Source organism: Saccopteryx leptura, chromosome 5, assembly GCF_036850995.1.
Source record: "Saccopteryx leptura isolate mSacLep1 chromosome 5, mSacLep1_pri_phased_curated, whole genome shotgun sequence".
In the NCBI taxonomy this organism is placed as follows: Eukaryota; Metazoa; Chordata; class Mammalia; order Chiroptera; family Emballonuridae; genus Saccopteryx; species Saccopteryx leptura.
Window position 1 is genome coordinate 31,388,446 of NC_089507.1, and position 20,872 is coordinate 31,409,317.

General features: G+C 40.4%; 1 protein-coding gene across 1 annotated transcript in view; it reads left to right on the plus strand.

The window, feature by feature from the left end:
- Positions 1-20,872, plus strand: part of GRXCR1 (glutaredoxin and cysteine rich domain containing 1) — a 124,845-nt gene that overhangs the window by 59,227 nt on the left and 44,746 nt on the right. The window contains exon 2 of the mRNA XM_066386793.1: positions 7,048-7,290. Coding sequence (XP_066242890.1) covers positions 7,048-7,290 — 243 coding nt within the window. The remainder of the gene's footprint in view (positions 1-7,047; positions 7,291-20,872) is intronic.

Sequence of the window (20,872 nt, forward strand, 5' to 3'; positions counted from 1 at the left end):
GAATAAATAAAATTTAAAAAAATTAAAAAAAACAAAACCTGATTAAAAAAAAAAAAAGACTATCTAGCTATAAGAGGCAAGTTCAAAGCAATGTGTAGAAAAGAGGCCAGAAGAACTTTGTTGAGGATGTACTATGTACCAGGTTATTTCCTGGGTTCTTAGTTCTAGTGAAAAGAACTTAAGTTCTTGCTTCACTGGGGTTATATTTTATTTGTATAGATTGATGACCAACCAATAAACATATACAATAGAATGTCCAACAATACTTTGTACTCTAAGGGACAGAATTGGGTCAAAGGATAGAGGACCCATTTCCCATAGGATGATGAGGGAAGGTGTGTCTGAGGGGTGACATCTAGGCAAAGATATGAGAATAAAGTCGAGAGATGAGTAGTGTGAATTTTGAAGACTGTCCCTATGATATTCCCTTTGTATTGCAATCCACAACTCATTTCTAGAATGATATGACTTATTGGTTGTTTGTATGTAAGAGGTATATGTGGTCAATTCCCACAGCAAGAGCAAGGACATCAGAGACAGACCCAGGTCAAAATCCTGACTCTGCTACTTGTTCCTCTGAGCTATCTGGTCATCTTATGTTTATTTTCAATATTTAGTTTTCTTATTTGTAAAATTTGTATAATAATCCTATGTCTTATGATCAGTGGAAACCACACGTGTCAAGTGTCCTTTGAAGTTCCTAGACTTGCATATAAATATGTAGAAGTCATACAATAAATAATAGTTATTATAATTATTTTTATAATCTGTGCCTTACAGAGGGACAGGGAGAAGTTCTCAGGATTTTTTTGTTTTTATTTTGTGGTCAAAGTGGGGGGAGGGGATGTGGCATAGATTGCTGTTCACCTCCCAAGATGAATAGAAATGTTGATAGGCTGGAAGCAGATCCAGGAAACAGGCCAAGAGAGGAACCTGGTGGCATAAAGTGGGTTTTGAAATCATATTAGTTAAAAAGGGTAAGAATGAAATTTCAAGAGGTGATTTGAGAGCAAGGTGGGCAGGGTTTTGTTTTTTAAAATTAAATATTAAGAAACATGCCATAATACACATATAGCTATAAGAGCTTACACAGTCAGGTGGAGAAAGAGAGGGAAAGATTTGTGAAACTCCCTGCCCCTTACAGGGGTCTGTCTGTTATTGGAAATGGCAGTTTCTGGAGCCAGATTGGCCCATTTTCTGATAATCAAGAAATCTGGGTCTAGTGCCTGTTTGTCTTCTGGCGTGTTAACACGGAGCTAATCACCTAGCCTCCTTACCTTCAAGCAAACGAGACAAGATCCCTAGACTTTGCCCATCTCAAAACTATTTGTTTAGGCCAAAAAACCCTTTATTTAACGTTCCTTTTGTCATGTTACTTACTGTTAAATGTGTGAACATAATTCAGTAAACAGGCGAACCTCTAAATCACAGCATTCTCTCCCAGGCAGTGAGTTAGCCCTGTGGCGTCTCTGGTTTGGCAACAGCTCTGTCCTCGGAAGGGACGACATAACAGCAGTGTGGTTCAGGGGCTCAGCCTGGCTGTGTGGGAAGCACACAGGCTTGGGAAGCAAGCGTGGGCATCTGGGGTCAGCTTTCTAACCTGACTGGGGTGAATTTTAACTGTCATCTTGTCTAGGACACTAATCGCCGAGCCTAGGTTTCTAGATCTATAGTCAGTAACACTATGTAAGTTATTGTGAGGATTAAACGAATCTAAAGTTATTAGCATGATGTCTTGTCATTGATGTATTTATTTATTTATTTATTTATTATTTTTTATGTGAGAGGATGGGAGATAGAGAGACAGACTTCTGCATGCGCCCCGATTGGGATTCACCAAGTGACTCCCATCTGGGGCTCCTGCTGGCAACCAAGCTATTTTTAGTGCCTGAGGTAGAGGTTCCACGGAGCCATTCTCCGTGCCTGGGGCATCATTGATGTTCTAAAATGTTGCTTTTTTAAAAAAAATTTTTGTTTAAGATGTGAATTTCTGAAGTTGTCTGAAGGACCTTAGTTTCTTGAGGTTTTGGAGACATAAGACCAGGAGGCCCATTTCAGGAGTCTTTTCAAGCCATGGCCAGGCTGGGCAGGCAAAGGGTCAAGTGAAAGTATCCAGCAGATTTGCTCCAGCCTGAGGGGCTGGGTCTACACCAAGCTGGTCCTCTGATGGGGCGGGGCGGGGTCTAATTGTTCTGTGTTCCAGTGGCAGTTCCAGCAGGTGTGGGGGCTCCAGCATTGTCCCAAGTTGACAAGGTGACTAAAATACTTACTGTTTCGCAGTGACTAGTGCAGGACAGGTGCAGGCTGAAGACATATGTTGGCTAGTTAGTGACCTCTTAGTCTCATTCACAGCAATCTCCATCCCTTGCCCTGCACACCTACATTTGCTGCTGGGTTTTGTGAGGTCTTGGGGCACCCCTAAGACTCATTTATTTTTTTAATAAATATTTTACTTAAAAAATTTTAAATTACAGCTTGCCTTCAATATTATTTTGTATTTGTTTCAGTTGTACAGTATCATGGTTAACCAAATCTATACTTTACAAAGTGTCTCCCTGATATTTTCATCTTTTTAATCAGTGGGAAGGGGGAGACGGCCCGCCTTCCTCAGGACCTAGGCTGGCTCTCGGAACAGGCAGGCTAGAAGCCCCAGTGCCTTCCCAGCGCCGCCTCCCAGGCTTCCGTACCTCATTACTCTATTCCCATGGCAACCCGCCCGAAAAAAGGGGGGGGGCAGTTAACCACTGAGAGGTTATTTTTAGATTTCAGGCAGATGCTTTGAGAAATGTGTTGAAGAAAAGAAAATGGAACAAATGTAGAAGAGGATTTATTTTTATGACCAAAGACAACGTCGTTTAAAATTCATAGTATAAAACTGGAAGAGACCTTGAGAAACCATTCAACCTGCCTCTCTCTACTGTTAGGAAAATCTACTCCAAGTCACAACAAAAATTATGCAGTGAGATTTTTTTTAGAACATATTATTGTACCTAATAGCTTAGTCTAATAGGCATCCTTTTTTCCTGCCCTGAATTTACCCTGTGTTTAATCTCAGTTTCAAGACCAAGGGACTTGGAAATGAGACTAAGATTGCTCAAATTGTGGATTATACAACCCTGAAAGCTCAATTCATTTGGACTCTGCTACTAATGAGACTCCCTAACCTGTGCAACTAAACTCCCTAATCTGTGCAACTCTCAGCACTGGCTTGCTTCACTTACTTTTTCAAATGTAAATCCCTCCCCTTCCTTTTAAAAACCTTCAGGGAGTTCTCATAGCTCTTATGTTAAAGGTCCTAGATCTTTCAAATGGATGTCAAGTATAACATGCTATTATTGATCCTGCATACCTGTGCGGAATCATTTAGCACTCTGATCATTCTTCCTCTGTTTCAGCAAAAGACCTTCTTCTTTCACAGCCTCAACATGCCTTCTTCCTCCCAAGATCTTTGCACTTACCTATAATACTTCCCCCATGCTCTCTACCTGGTTAGCTACTCTGTTAGCTTCTTCTTGTATTTCCGACCAGAACTCAAATATCAGAAAACACTCTCTTGATCTCTGAGATGAGCGAAGGCACTCCTGGAATAGTCTCTCTTAACATTTTGCGCGTTTTCTTTTCTTTTCTTTCTTTCATTTTTTTTTAAATGAGAGGAAGGGAAATAGAGAGACAGACTCCCGCATGCACCCTGACCGGGATCTACCTGGCAACCCCCATCTGGGGCAGATTCTCGAACCAGTTGAGCTACTGGCTGTGAGAGGGAAAGAGAGAGAGAAGGAGGAGAGGGGTGGGGAGAGAAGGAGATGGTCATTTCTCATGTGTGCCCCGACTGGGGATCGAACCTGGGATGTCCGCATGCTGGGCTGACGCTCTATCCACTGAGCAAACCAGTTAGGGCCGCATTTTCTTAATAGCACTTAATAATGTGTACTTCTATATATACTTATATAACTTTTGAGTTTTTTTTATTACTTGAAACAACGAGTTCTATGTTGTTAGAAAATTATTTTGTTTGGTCACCATTATGTATCTAGTGCCTAGATTCATAAGTCAAGCACCTATGTGACTATACTGGGGCTACTCAAAATGTAATGTGTCCAGAAAACTTGTTAAAGTGCAGATTCTGAATCAATAGATCTGGCGTGCACCCTATGATTCTGCCCATCCAACTAGTATCTGAAGAGCCCCAGAACTCGATACCCCATCAGAAACACCATAGGAGCTTAAAAAAAAATCTCCATTCTGAGGTGGGGGCCCACCCCTGGTGATTCTGATTTAATTGGTGCGTGCTTGGTCTGGGCTTCAGGGATTTATGAGTTCTCCCCGTTCATTCTAACATCTAACACTCTTGGAGGAGCACTGATTCCAGGAACAGCTCATCCTCAACAGCAGATAAAAGGGTAATTTTGTTATCCTTTGCTTCAGACAGCATGCAACATGACCATCTCACAAAGATATATCCAGCTACTATTTTTAATTAAAATTTTTTTCCATTATTTGAGAGAGAGAGAGAGAAAGAGAGAGAGAGGGAGAGAGAGAGAGAAAGGAGGAGGGAGAAAGAGAGAGAGAGAGAGAGGCATCAACTCATTCCACCTACTTGCTTCATTTAGTTGTTCACTAACTGATTGCCCTGACTGGGGTGCGACCTTGGTGTGCCCAGACAATGTTCTATCCTCTGAGCCACTGAGCTAGGGCTTGGTACTATTTTTTAAATGCACAACTCTTAGAGACACATGGAAAAGTGGTACCTAATGTCTCCTGGGTGAGTTAGAGAGAATCCTATGTGAGGTGGTTGATGAGGCAACAGAGGTCCAATCTTAAACTTTCCCACCTACTTCCACACATGGAGCAAGTGTATTTCTTACCAAATATTTTTAAAAGTATTTACAGCTAATGAAAATAGTGAAACATTTTGATAGGAGCAAACACAGTTAAATTACTCAGATATGTACAAGTAAAAGAGAAGTTCGGTGCTCTTCTAAAAGCTGCAATTGTATAGAGAGTTCCACTCATTCTAGGCTTGACCATAACCGTGAGCGTGAAGGGGACCCTGGGACTCTTGGGCATTTGGCTGCTCTCTTTGAAGATCAGTGCTTAATCCAAAGCATAGTCATAGCCCCTTTTCCTTCTCATTTATTACCCACATTTTTTTCCTATGATTTTATTGTTTGTTTTTAATCTTAAAAAGTTCACAATGTGTAGTGTAATAATTTTGCACTTAGCACAATACCATGTTTCAAGCCCAATACTAGCTGTTCCATATTCTTGCTTACACTGTCTTCTCAACGAACCTGTTGCGTTATTGTTGCTATTATTACATTGTACATTTGAAAACAACAACAACAAGAACAACAACAAGAAAAACCTAAGGCTTATTAGTACATTAGCTTCTAAAAGACACACAGCTGGCCAGTGGCAACATCCAGGTCCATCGCATGCTGTTTATACCCCAGCGTTAATATATTAGCAGTCTGTAGTCCAAATTCAGCTTTCCGTTAGATGGGGCTTCATGGTCCCCATTCTTAATGAGGTGCCAAAGTTTAGAAAGCAGAATGTTCCCTATAAGAACTTATACTTCAAGCTTCTATTTAAAATCATCATGTCTGACAACACTGAGTAACAGGCCTGCAAGCCCGAGGCTTACCTGAAGCTGAGTAACATTTTTCTCTTTCCTAGGACCCTTTCCTTACCTCTCTCATTAATATCTCTTTTAGTCCTGACCTGTCTGAGGATTTATGACACCTGCTTGCCCCCCCCCCCAGGACTCTGAGTTTTCACCTTGGCCTCTGAACTCTACCGAGGGAAAGAAATGATTCTTACATCTTTAATAAACTTTATCATCAGGAAAAAGAAATGCCCTCTCCTTTGGTGAGGTGGAACATTACGTTGTCGTCTTCATGCCTTGGGACCTTGTGAGGACTATCTATCTGTACAGGGGCATCCAGCAAAATGTTCTGGCTTCTCTCAATACAAAGTGGTGGAGCTTAGTATCCTATCTTCTGAGTCTAGTACTTAGCTGGCTGGAGCAATTCCAATCAAAGCTTTGACTTCACATGGGTTTAGACATTGTGTGGTTGGGTTTCAACAACTGTTGCCCTGAAAAAACTCATGAGTCCCTTGTCTCATGATATGGCTGTATTCAGTTCAGTCCCTCGTCAGTAGGACTATGAAGAGGAGGAAGTAGATCTTTCCTGGAGATGGCAGGACTGGCCTGGGATGGTCTGAGCAGCGCTGGACAGGGTTTCCCAAGAATGCAGTCACTAATTCCTGACGGGGCAGGAAATGTAGGGAAAAAAATTATTCTCACCGAGGGAGCTTTCACCTGCGTTTTGAGAGTTGCTTGTCCCCACTGCAGTGTACCTTTTGCTTCGTTTCCTTCTCACGCCCGGCTTTCCCCCACGGCCCCTTTCGGTTTCTGCGCACTCCTTCTGAGCCACTCAAGCTTTTGTTCCTTGTGGCGGAGCCACCCCTTGGAGCCTTGTCACCCAGCAGAACTTATGTATGCGTTGTGCTACATAAGCCTCAGAACAATCCTGTGATAGGTCATGTTATTGCCAGGAAGGAAATTGAGGCTCAAAAGACTATGAAATTTGGTAAATTGAGAAGTAAAAGGATTTTTGAATGGTTAAATACTAAACTTGATTGCTTCCATATTTTACTTTGGGTTGAAGAGGCAGATACAGTAACTGAACAATGTCAGCAAAACATGATAAAAATAATACAACCATTCCTTATTTCACCACATGGCATGCCAAGTGAGAGATCATCAGTTTTAAGCTATGCCATTATTCGACTTGCCACTGAGAACAGAAAAAAATGCTGTCATTTTAATTATGTCATTTAATTTATGTTGATTGCTATCCCCATCTCAGTTACAGATGTTCTAACTTAAAAAGTTATGTCTGAGGATTGACAAATACAGGGCTCATTTATTTTTTGTTGCATGCTCTTAATGTATACGACCATTGCTAAAACTTGTTAGTTGTCATAAAATAAGACATGAGAAAGTAAATGCAGATGTTCACCATGACCATGTTTCTTTTTCAGCAACCAACAACCGAGCTAGAATTTGACCGTGTGGTGATTTATACCACTTGCCTTCGTGTGGTGCGGACAACCTTTGAAAGATGTGAACTGGTTAGAAAGATCTTCCAAAACCATCGAGTAAAATTTGAAGAGAAAAACATAGCTCTGAATGGTGACTATGGAAAAGAGTTAGATGAGCGATGCCGACGGGTTTCTGAAGCTCCTTCCCTCCCTGTCGTGTTCATCGATGGCCATTACCTGGGGGTAAGGAAACTGTATTTTTATTGAACCCCACCAGTGTTGATAGGAATCTGGAAGCCCACGACAATGTAGCTTGCAGCACACTTGCTACTTTTGGCGTTGAAACCAAAGGGATTGAGGCACCTGTTCTATCCCAAACAATGCGTGGCAGCGCCGTTTCTCCCAACAGAAACTATGTGAGATCAGTCACCATGAAATTGTCTTTTTCAACAGGATACGCTTTTAAACCGTTCAGTTGACTTGGGCTTTGCAGTATGGAGATTGACATGGGGGTTAGAAACTATTTATTTTCAGGTACAGGCAAGAAAAATAGAATATTTGTAAGTCACATATTTGGGAATTCCCTCTTACCCCATTACCCAGCACTCAGTTTCCCAGCTGACAAACCCAAGACGACAATCCTGACATGAAATCAATGAGAACTGGGTCCTGGAGCCAGAATTGTATCTGCTTGTTTAAAATTACTCTTGATTTTGGTTAATGCAGCAGCGTGACACACAAATTCAGGCTTACGGTTAGCAGAGAGAACTCCCAGAGCAGCAGGAAAACATGCCTGCTTCGTTTTTCTTTGAATAATGCTGTTAGCGTAATAACTCCCATTGATCCGTGGACACGTTCAGCTGGGAAGAAGCCCAGGAGAGGGCTCCAGAGAGGACACTTTGGGAAGACTGAGAGCCAAGAGCCAAGAGAGGCCTGCAGGGGAGATGGTGGGGCTGATGACAGGGTCACTTACCAGAGAACAAAGAGGGGCTGTCAAACCGCAGATGGATACAGAGACAGAGAGAGTCAGAGAGAGGGACAGATAGGGGCAGACAGACAGGGAGAGAGATGAGAAACACCAATTCTTTGTTGTGGCTCCTTAGTTGTTCATTGATTGCTTTCTCATATGTGCCTTGACTGTGGCGCTACAGCTGACTGAGTGATCCCTAGCTCGAGCCAGCGACCTTGGGCTCAAGCTGGTGAGCCTTGCTCAAACCAGGTGAGCCTGCACTCAAGCTGGCGATCTCAGGGTCTCGAACCTGGGTCCTCCACATCCCAGTCCGATGCTCTATCCACTGCGCCATCTAGGTTTTGTTGTGCAACTGGTCTTAACCCTCAGCTTTCAAGGGAGGTTAGAAAAATCCAGAGCAGCAAATACTCATGTTTTGTTGCAGGGAACCTTACTCTGTATTCTTGACATGTTCTTCTATGGAACCTCTGTTCTGATAGCCTGTCCGGAGCCACACTTGTTAGAGGCAGCCTGTCATCTTATGGAAAGACAAATGCAGAGATGCCATGGTTTAACAGCTATGACATTACAGAATCTGACTTTCAAACAGAGCTGGGTTCAGACTGCATTTCGAAGCAGAGGAATTTTTACCTGGAATATTGCACTTCATTTATTATATTTCAACATTGACCCTTTGGTCTCCAAAAACTGCCACAATGGTAGTAACAATTACAATAAATCTTAATGATAATACTAAGAATAATACTGAACTGTACTGTCAGCTTTACCGATGCCATCTCATGCTGTCTCAAGACAGCTTAGAAATCAACCCGCTGGCACACTGGTTAAGAGGCAAGAAAGCCTTGGAATCAGACAGGCTTGTTTCAGATTCCTGCTCTGATGCTTCCATGTCTTTCTGGGCAATTTGCATGTCACTCTGTGCTTTGATTTCCTCCTTTGTAACATGAGAATGATAATAGGACTTTTCTCATAGGCTAACTGTGAAGATTTTATGATAGATATGCTTAGTTCCTGTGCTGGGACAAAGTTACATTTTCAATAAATATTGACAAGTGTCATTCCCGTTTTGCAAAAGAGAACATTAATTCCTTTGGACCAAGATATGGATGTTTCTGGTAAGTGGCAGGCCCAGACTCAAAGTTAGATCGGTCCAACTCCCGAAACGCTTGCTCTTTGGTCCATTACCTCAAGGCAAGGGGTCTCGGACTGTTTACTGATGGATAGTTAGCACATACGACAGGGCTTGGCCCCAAGTGCTCAAAAACATGTGTTGAATAGATATATGAATGATGGTCCCTTGTCTCCTCATAATCTTTCCTTCTCTTCTGAGGACCTTCTGCCATAAGGAAATGATGTAATAACCTCATCCACACCAGGGAGAAAATCACGGATAAAGGTTGTGGGCATTTGCCTTTTAATTCAGGAAAAATTCTTCTGACAATGTAAGATATTTCTCATGGTGGATTTAAGTTTCTATAAAACTGCATAATGAAACTTGCCCGGTACCGGTTGGCCCTAGCTGTTCCACTGCTCTGGACCATGCTGGTCTTCTCCCTGCTTCTGAGACAGTCTGACAGGCCGCCTTGCCTTTTCTGCGTCTGTCTCTTAGTTTGAGGAATTGAAAGAGAGTGCAACAAAGGAGGTAGGACGCAGATTGCTTTCTGGATCGCTTTTGCTCTGAGATCACTGTACTTGCACGCACAGTAGCTTAGAAGTGGAGCAATCACACAGGTGCTACTTTGTTGCTTCTGAAGTTTGAAGCTAGTATTCCACACTTGGAGAGAGGCCAGAGACAGATTTTTTCCTTTTTTTTTTTTTAATAAAAGTGGAATTCCTTCTAAGTCTATCATTCAACATGGAGACAAACACCCCAGGATAACTTATAACAAATTCCCCTTCTACTACAAGAGCCCCTTTATTTAAATTCCAGTGCGCAGTTGTGAACGAAAGACACCGCTGGTATCCTGGAGCCGTTGTGCTGCAGCATCCACGCATCTGAGATGGAAGGACGCCCTCTGCTGGGCTTGGCACGTGGAGAAACCAAAAAATTTTTAGGGAGAAACGGAAGCTGATGTTGGTAATTTCCTTATATCTGTGATTTTTTAAACAGTCACATGAAGCTATTGGATTTAAATTTAGATGAGTGAGAAAAAATTCAAGATGTGTGAATCATCTTCACAATACAACTTTCTTGAAGGAGGGAGAGAAAGAACTGGAGAGACAGAGAGCCGGGGAATGAGTGAGACTGAGACAGGAAGTGCACCTGGAGGCAGCCTGCAGGAGGCAGTGCGGAGACAGGAAGTGCACCTGGAGGCAGCCTGCAGGAGGCACTGCGGAGACAGGAAGTGCACCTGGAGGCAGCCTGCAGGAGGCAGTGCGGTGGGAAGCGGAGAGCTGAGAACATCCTGCAGCTCCCTTATTTCACTGCCATGGCTGCCAGCCAACCCAGGTGGGTGGTGCCAAAGAAATGCAGTTACCTTCATTGAAGAGAAGATAATGGATTCAACGGGCAAGAACAAAAGAATAGACAAGGATGCTGAGCTCTTTTTTCCTGAGGACCCTTTTTTCCCAGCCAAACTAAAAACTAAAGATGAAAGCAATGCAATCATGAAGGGAAAGAAATTACTTTAGAAAACACCACCCTGGGATACTCCATTGCCTGGGGGTAGGAGACAGGGGTGGAGAGCAAGTTCAGCTGGAACTTACTGAGGGCCAGTTGCCCTGTTGTTTTGGCACTGGAAAAAAATCTTTTTGACATGAAAATATCATGTTCTAATAGCTTAGACATAAATTACCTTAGTAATCACAGTAAGAAATAGGTTAGAAAAAGTGTTTTGATTTTGGACCAACCATAAAACTCTGTAGTGGAAATCCACAAAACCCACCCTGGAACTAACTGAGCTAGAAAACTCACAGAATGACCCGATGTGGGGGGTTGGTAACAGAGAAGAAAAGAAGGGCTGTTGATTTAAGTAAGTTTCTTAAACTAGCTGACACTGAGGTGCGACTGCTTGATAATTCTATATCTAAAATTAAAGTGCTATTTTATTTCATTTAAGAATAAAAGAATCCTTATTAAGCATAGCTGGTTTGTAGACTAGAAATACAGACACTAAACATGTTCCTAAGGACCCCTTGCAGACCTTCTCTGTGCAAACGAGCACCATGGAAGTCTCTGTCACAAGCAAGAAGTGGTCAGCTCTAGAAACATGATGTTTTTGACATGGTTCAGCAGCAAAATGGATGATCGGTTCCCTGTCCTTCTTTCTACATAAATCTATCCCTAAGTAAATCTGGAGAGAGAGTATTCATAGTTACTAAAGTGACATATGAAAACCGTGAGGAAAAATGGGAAATGTACTTTTAGTTTTCTAGCATTTTCAGTATAGACAGACATTCTAAGAGATCGGACTGGTTACTGAATGAGCCAATCCATGGTATCTGCCAGATATCTTGTATTCATTTATTTTGTTTTGTTTTATTTGGCTTTACTGAGGTATACATTTATATTTAATAAAGTATACGCATTTGAAGTACATAATTTGATGAGTGAGTTTTGACAGATGTCAAATCTACCATCACATTCGCGATTTAGAGTATTCCCATAAACCTTCAAATATTCCTCATGTCATTTGGCAGTCAATCCTTTTCTCCAACCCTAGCTCCCTGGTAACTATTGCTGTTTCAGTCAGCATAGCTTTCTATTATTCTACTGTCTTTGGTTTTGGTGTCAGGGTAACCATGCACTCATCAAATGAATTTGGAAGTGCCCTATCCTCTGCAGTTTTAATTTCTGGTGATCTTTATGCCTTAGTATAGATTCTTATATCTATGTGACATTCGTTTCTTTTAATTGAAGGACTTCTGATGAGTGTAGTGTGGCTCTGCAAAAATAAATAAATTTATCTTTTTTATGTCTGAAAAATTATGTCACCTCTATTTATAAAATGTTATTTTTGCTAGATATAGCATTCTAGGTTGAAGGGTTCTTTCTTTCTTTCAGCACATTAAAGAAATTGTTTCTCTCCTTATTTGCATTGCTTTTGATGAAAAAATTATCTGCTGTTATCCTTATTGTTCCTCTGTATGTAATGTATCTTTTCTCCTTTTCTGGCTTCTTTTAAAACTTTCTTTAACAATAAATATGAGAAACTTCATTATGATATGTTTTGATGTAGTTTTTCTTTCTTTCTTTCTTTTTTTATATTTAGCGAGAGGAAGAAAGGCAGAGAGACAGACTCCCATGTGTGCTCCTACCAGGGTCCACTTGGCAAGCCCACTAGGGGGCTATGCTCTGCCCATTTGTGACATTGCTCTGTTGCTCAGCAATCAAGCTCTTCTTAGTGCCTGAGGCTGAGGCCATGGAACCATCGTCAGTGCCTGGGGCCAACGTGCTCCAACTAAGCCATGGTTGTGGGAGGGGAAGAGAGATATATAGAGAGAGAAGAAAGAGGGGGAGGGGTGGATAAGCAGGTCACTTCTTCTATGTGCCTTGACCAGGAGTTGAACCTGGGACATCCACATGTTGTGTGGACACTCTGCCACTATGCCAACTGGCCAGGGTCTGCTGTAGCTTTCTTTATATTTTTTTTATTAGGGTTCAATGAGAGTTTTGGATCTATATGTCTATAGTTTTTATTAAATTTGGAATATTTCAGCCATTATTTTTAAGAATATTTTTATATTCCCCCTACCCTTCTTCTCTTATTCAGAGGCTCCAATTACATGCGAATTAGGTTGTGTGACGTTCCTTAGGTTACTTCATTTTATTTTGGATAGTTTCTATTACTCTACAGGATGGGGAAAAGTAGGTTTACAGTTGTGAGTACATAAAACACAGAGTTTATTACTGTATTATTATTAATTATTGTATTATTTTTCACGTGAACAACTGTAAACCTCCCCATATGCCCTGGGTGCTTGATCTTTCCTTGTGCAATGTTTAACATCCTGTTAATACTATTAAGTATGTTGCCTGACAGGCGGTGGTACAGTGGATATAGTGTCAGACTGGGATGGGAGGGCCCAGGTTCAAGACCCCAAAGTCACTAGCTTGAGCGTGGGCTCATCTGGTTTGAGCAAAGCTTACCAGCTTGGACCCAAGGTCGCTGGCTTGAGCAAGGGGTCACTCAGTCTGCTGTAGCCCCACAGTCAAGGCACATATAAGAAAGCAATCAGTGAACAACTAAGGTGTCACAACGAAAAACTAATGATTGATGCTTCTCATCTCTCTCTGTTTCTGTCTGTCTGTCCCTATCTATCCCTCTCTCTGACTCTCTCTCTGTCTCTCTCTAAAAAAAATACTATTAAGTGTATTTTTTAATTTTAGACATTGTAATTTTATCTTTAGATATTCAATTAAAAACTCTTCCCTGTCTCCATTTAGTATGTTTAATATTTCTCCTTCTAGCTTTTTAGACATATGAGGTATAGATATAATAACTATTTTAATCTTTTTGCCTGACAGTTCCAATATCTGTGTCAGTTTTGGGTTGGTTTCAATTGACTAACTTTTATCTTAATTATAAATCATATTTTCCTGCTTCTTTATGTGTCTGGTAATTTTTTATCGAGTTCTACATATTGTGAATATGTCTTGTTAAAAATATTCTTTGTTGGGATAGTTTTGCATTCCTGTCAATATTCTTGAGCTTTTACTGAGATGTAGTTAAGTTACTTGGAAACAGTTTGACTTTTGAGTTTTGTTTTTTAAGATTTTATAAATTTATTTGGGTCCCCTCTTTTTCTTGATGAGTCTAGTTAAATGTTTGTCGAACTTGTTTATCTTTTCAAAGAATCAGTTTTTGGTTTCATTGACCTTTTGTATTTTTTACACTCTATTACATTTATTTCTGCTTTAACTTTTATTATGTCCTTCCTTTTACTCACTTTAAACTTTGTTTGTTGTTCTTTTTCAAGTTCTTTTACTTATAAAGTTAGATTGTTTATTTGAGATATTTTTAGTTTATTAAACTAGGCCTCTAAGGCTATGAATTTCCAACTTAGGACTGATTTTTCTCTGTCCTGGAGATTTTGGGTTGTTGTCCTCATTTTAATTTAAGGTGTCTTTTGATTTTTTTCCTTAATCTCTTTGTAAATTCATTTATTTATATACTGCCTAAAGAGACCCATATGAGAACAAAAGATACACACAAACTAAAAGTAAAGGAATGGAAAAGATATTTAATGCAAATGGAAATAAGAAAAAAGTTCAGGTAGCAATACTTATATCTGACAAAATAGACTTTAAAACAAAGGCTACAGTAAGAGACAAAGAAGGACACTACATAATGATAAATGGAGTAATCCAACAAGAGGATAAAACTATTGTAAACATTTATGCACTCAGTGTAAGAGCACCTCAGTATGTAAAGGAAATCTTGATGGGCATAAAGGGAGAGACTGACATTAATAGGGTCATAGTAGGGGATTTTAACATCTCATTGACATCAATGGATAGATCTTCCAGACAGAAAACCAGCAAGGAAATGATGGCCTTAAATGACACAGTAGGTTATTGGATTTAATTGATATTTTCAGAGCATTTTACCCCAAAGCAGAAGAATATAAATTCTTTTCAAGTGCACATGGAACATTTTCTAGGAAAGACTACATCTTAGGATACAAAACAAGTCTCAGTAAATTTAAAAAGATTGAAATCATATCAAGCATCTTCTCTGACCATACTGGTATGAAACCAGAAATCAATAAAAAGCAAAACAAAACAAAACAGAAAACACACAAAGAAATGGAGGCTAAATAACATGCTACTAAGCAATGAATGGGTTAACAATGATATCAAGGAAGAATTCAAAAGATACATTGAAACAAATAAAAATGAGAACACAACAACCCAAAATGTATGGGACCCAGCAAAAGCAGTCTTAAGAGGGAAACTCATAGGATAAATTCAGAAATGAAAGAGGAGAAGTAATAACTGACACCAAAGAACTACAAAGTATTGTAGGCAAATATTACGGACAACTATATGCCATCAAATTGAACACTCTGGAAGAAATGGATAAATTTCTAGAAACATACAATTTTCTAAAACTGAATCAGAGAATCTTAAAACCCTCTTAAACTAGTGAAATTGAAACAGTAATAAAAAGCTTCTAACAAGCAAAAGTCCTGGGCTTCCCACGTAAATTCTACCAAACATTCAAAGAAGAACTAACATCTATTTTTTTCAAACTGTTCCAAAAAATTCAGGAGGAGAGAAAACTTCCAAGCTTAATTTATGGGGCCAGCATTATCCTAATTCCAAAACCAGACAAAGACACCACAAAGAAAGAAAATTATATACCAATATCCCTATGAACATAGATACTAAAATCCTCCCCAAAGTATCAGCAAACAAAACCTGGCAATACATTAAAAAATTCATACACCACAATCAAGTAGGGCTTATTCCAGGGATACAAAGTTGGCACAATATCCACAAATCAATTAATGTGATATACCACATAAACAAAATCAAAGATATAAACCACATGATTGTATCAATAGATGCTGTAAAAACATTTGATAAAATCCAGCACCAGCGACCACAAAAACTCTCACCAAAGTGGGAACAGAGGGAACATACCTCAATGTAATAAAAGATATATATGAAAAAAACACAGCCAGCATCATACTCAGTAGGCAAAAACTACAGTCATTTCCCTTAAGAACAGGAACAAGACTGGGATGTTGGCTATCCCCACTTATTCAACATAGTACTGGAAATCCTAGACACAGCAATCAGAAAAAAAAGAAGAAGAAAGAAATAAAATGCATCCAGATTGAGAAGGAAGAAGTAAAGCTGGTGGTTTGCAGATGACGTGATACTGTTTATAGAGAACCCTATAGATTCCACCAAAAAACTATGAGAACTGATAAATGAATTCTGTAAAGCAGGAAAATACAAAATAAATACCCAGAAATCAGTTGCACTTTTTATACACCAATCATGAACTATCAGAAAGAGAACCTAAGAAAACAATTCCATTTACAATTGCTTCAAAAAGAATAAAATACCCAGGAATAAATTTAACCAAAGATGTAAATAGCCTGTACTCAGAAAGTTATAAGGCACCAAAGAAAGAAAATGAAGAAGATACAAATAAGTGGAAGCATGTACCATGTTCACATATAGGAAGAATTAACATAATTAAAATGTCCATACTACCCAAAGCTATCTCTAGATTCAGTACAATTCCTGTCAAGATACCAATGGCATATTTCACAGAACTAGAACAAATATTCCAAAAATTTATATAGAACCACAAAATACCCCAAATAGCTACAATGATCTTGAGAAAAAAACAAAGTTGGAGGAATCAGACTACTTGGTATCAAACTAGTAATCAAAACAGTATGGTACTAGGATATAAATGGACATGTAGATCAATAGTACCGACTAGAGAGCCTCAAAATAAATCCTAGCCTTTATAGTCAAATAATATTTGACAAAGGAGGCAAGAAGATACAATGATGTAATGATAGTCTATTCAATAAATGGTGTTGGGAAAATTGAACAGATACATGCAAATAAATGAAACTGGACCACTATCCATAAGAATAAATTCAAATAGATTAAAGACTTAAATGTTAGACTAAAAGCCATAACAATTCTAGAATAAAACATGGGCAGTAAAATCTTGGATATTTTTTGTAGCTATATTTTTTCTGATATATCACTTTGGGCAAGGGAAACAAACAAAAATAAACAAATGGGATTACATCATACTAAAAAGTTTTTGCACAGCAAAAAAAAAGTAGATAAGTAGGTAAAAAATATCTGTGGTACATTTACACAATGTAATAATATTACCCAGCTGTAAAGAAGAAAGACATTTTATCTTTTGTAACAGTATGGATAGATCTGGAGATTATTATGCTAACTGAAATAAGCCAGTCATAGAAAGACAAGTGCCATATGATATCACTTACATGTGGCATCTAATGAACAAAATAAACGAACAAACAAAATGGAAACAGACACATAGACATGGAGAACGGACTGACAGCTGTCAGAGAGCTGGGGGTTGGGAGCTGGTTGAAGGGATTGAGCAAAGAACAAAAACTTATAGACACAGACAACACTGTGGGGATGCAAGAGGGAAAGGGGTTGAGGGGACGTGGAGGTGCGGAGGTGGGGATAGATGACGATGGAGGGGACTTAGGGTGGTGAACACTCAATGCAATATACAGATGACGTATTATAAAATCATGCCCCGGAAACCGGTATAATTTCATAAACCCGTGTCACCCCAATAAATTTTAAAAAATCATTGTTTATCAAAATGAATCATCAATTAGTCTACTTTGAGGCAATAACAAAATAAAGTGAAATTTTCAGGCTGAATGTTTATAGCAGTTATTAATTACATTATTTTCTGAATAACAATGATTCTTTTCCAGAAAAATTCCTAAACAAACAACAACAAACCCCAAAGCATTAAAAACCAGAGGCTTTATTACTTTTTTTCCACATAAAAGTTACTGTACGGGGCCCTGGCCGGTTGGCTCAGCGGTAGAGTGTCAGCCTGGCGTGCGGGGGACCCGGGTTCGATTCCCGGCCAGGGGACATAGGAGAAGCGCACATTTGCTTCTCCACCCCACCCCCTCCTTCCACTCTGTCTCTCTCTTCCCCTCCCGCAGCCAAGGTTCCATTGGAGCAAAGATGGCCCGGGCGCTGGGGATGGCTCCTTGGCCTCCGCCTCAGGCGCTAGAGTGGCTCTGGTCGCGGCAGAGCAACGCCCCGGAGGGGCAGAGCATCGCCCCTGGTGGGCGTGCCGAGAGGATCCCGGTGGGGCGCATGCGGGAATCTGTCTGTCTCTCCCCGTTTCCAGCTTCAGAAAATTAAAAAAAAAAAAAAAAAAAAAAAGTTACTGTACAGGAGGATGCTCCAGGGAAGGGATAAAGTTCCATGCCGTCATTGGGGACCGCTTCCTTGTTTATAGCTCTGCCATTTGTAGCATCTGCCTTCAATCTTCAGGGTCTTCTAACGGGTCAACATAGTTGCTGAAACTCTCCACCTCATGTCTGCATTCAGGCAGGAAGGGAATGAGAAAGAAAAGAGAAAATAAAAAGTGCATCCAGCTAATTAGCTCCCTTTTATAAAGCTCTTTCAGAAATCCCAGCCACCTTCCACTTGCATTTTATGGTTCACTTTTGGGTGCAAAACAGGCTGGGAATTTTTATCTCAATATGGTAAAAAAAAAAATCAGGTTTTTCTTAGAAGAGAAGAGGGACTGTGGTTATTAGAAAGGCAGTCAGTTAGTTTTGATATTTTAGCATTTAATTATGGAATTGATAAATTTATGTCTTTATATTTATTTTCCTTTTTCTTTGGAAGTCCTTGTCCCTTTTTGGTCATTTCCTGATCATTAGCAATTTCAGCAGAGGTCTGGATGGGAGAAGAATTCCCTGAACATTCATATCTGCCCCTATTGTCTTGCATTTCATTTGTAATAGACAAAGTTAGTGTTTAATCTTCAAGACTCCTTGTTCAAAGTCATGAAGTGTTTGTTTCCTGGCCTGTTCTCTCTACTTCAGGAAGTACCGGATAGAGAGGTTTACAATGTAAGCCTTAAGTCAGGCTCTTGGAATTTAAATTAAGCAATAACTTTCTTGCATGATTGCTTCTTTGCTTTTTTTTTTTTTTAATAATTGAGGATAGTTTATAACAGCAACAACAGTGACAATAACAGCAATGCTAAGCTCTACATTTATTTTTTATTTTTTTAGAGAGAGAGAAAGAGGGACATAAAAGGACAGACAGACAGGAAGGGAGATGAGAAGCATCAATTCTTCATTAAGGCACTTTAGTTGTTTATTGATTGCTTTCTCATATGTGCCTTGGGGGGGGGGGCTACAACCCAGCCAGAGACCCCTTGATCAAGCCAGCAACCTTGGGTTTCAAGCTAGTGGCCTTCGGGCTCAAGCCAGCACCATGGGATCATCTTTATGACCCACGCTCAAGCTAGTGACCCTGTACTCAAGCTGATGAGTCCACACCAAAGCCGGATGAGCCCGTGCTCAAGCCAGCGACCTTGGGGTTTCAAACCTGGGTCCCCAGCATCCCAGGCTGACGCTCTATCCACTGTGCCACAGCCTGGTCAGGCTAAGCTCTTTAGCTTTTAAAATAATATTGTGAATAGACTGTTATTATGTCTTCCATTGCATATTTTATATCTGAAGAAAAGTAAGGTTTAGCAATGGTAAGAAACTGTTTAAATGCCTTCAGATCACAAGTGGCTTAGTCAAAATTAAAATTTAGGTGTGTCTGTTTTTAGAGTTTGAACTGTTTAAAATGAGGCCACTAAGTTCTTTGCCCCTCGTCTCCAATCCTTTCTATTTCACTCTTTTAGCAGCATGTTCACATCCCGAGTTACATCACTTGAAACCACTCCTCATTCCAGATCCTGAATTTAGAAATGTCCTTCTCTGGCCACAATTTTCTGTCCTTTTGTCTCTCTTCCGTGTCTCTCTATTGGAGTCCTATAATATCATCAGTATTGTTTATCCTGGGCCCCTTTCCCTTTCAGCAGCTTATAGTCACCACTTTGGTTTCACTTGTTTCCCTACCCGACTGTACTCAGAAATATAATCAAATCTGTTATCACTCACTGGACAAGCTCCCTTGACTTCCCAAGGTTGTTAGTTCCCAGTCCTTCGCAATGCCCCACCCCCACCCCAGAAGATTAGCTGGAATGTGTTAAATCATGGCAAATGATTTCTAGTGGTGAAAGAGGATCAGCCCAATGCTCAAACACATTTCAAATTTCTTCCTACTTACATCATGTTTGTGTTTATCCCATTGACTAGAGCGGGTCACATGGTCAGATCCAGATTCAAGATGGACAGAAGAGACAACCCCAGCTCTTGATGGGAGGAACACCAAAGCCATGTTGTAGAGAGTGTCCATAAAATAAGGCATGGACAAGTTAGGGGCAATAACCACATCAGTCTACCAAAATGCAGAATTGTGCTGTCATCTAATCCTGGCTTTCTGCCTGAGACAGGTGTGCTCGTTGACATTTTCATGTTGGAGGACTGCGCACTTTTAGCAAAGCCAGCTAATTATGTTTCAACATTCCACATGCTTGTGAAATTTGTCTGTGGAACAGTTTGTCATTCAGTGCACAGCTATATGGAACTAAATCAAAGTACCAAATCTCCCTCTAATCTCCAGTCACACAGCATCACATTGTTCCCTTAGTAGCACAGTAGCTTCACCAGTAACATCTTGTGGTGTCCTTGGTCCGGTGATCAAATCATCACCTTCAGCTTCACAGATCTGTTTGCCTATCACCTGATTCTCACAGAAGAAATGCAGCCAACAGTTTTCTTCATCTCGTTTTTGGGTGCTGGAGTTAATCCAATGACTTGAAAAGTCCTTAAGTATTAAGTACCTCGAAACCTGTTTATGAACAATTCAACTTTCACTCCCAAAACTTAGAGTCTGTTAAAGAGAGACCTTTTGAGGCATGCAGACATTAAGTGTTTCTAAATTGTAAGCCCAACAAACAACTTCACCATTAAGCTTTTCTTTTTTTTTTCTTTTTTCTGAAGCTGGAAACTGGGAGGCAGTCAGACAGACTCCCGCATGTGCCCGACAGGGATCCACCCGGCACGCCCACCAGGGGGCGATGCTCTGCCCCTCCGGGGCATGGCTCTGTTGCGACCAGACCACTCTAGCGCCTGGGGCAGAGGCCAAGGAGCCATCCCCAGCGCCCGGGGCCATCTTTTTGCTCCAATGGAGCCTCAGCTGCGGGAGGGGAAGGAGGGGGGGTGGAGAAGCAGATGGGCACTTCTCCTGTGTGCCCTGGCCGGGAATCGAACCCGGGACTCCTGCACGCCAGGCCT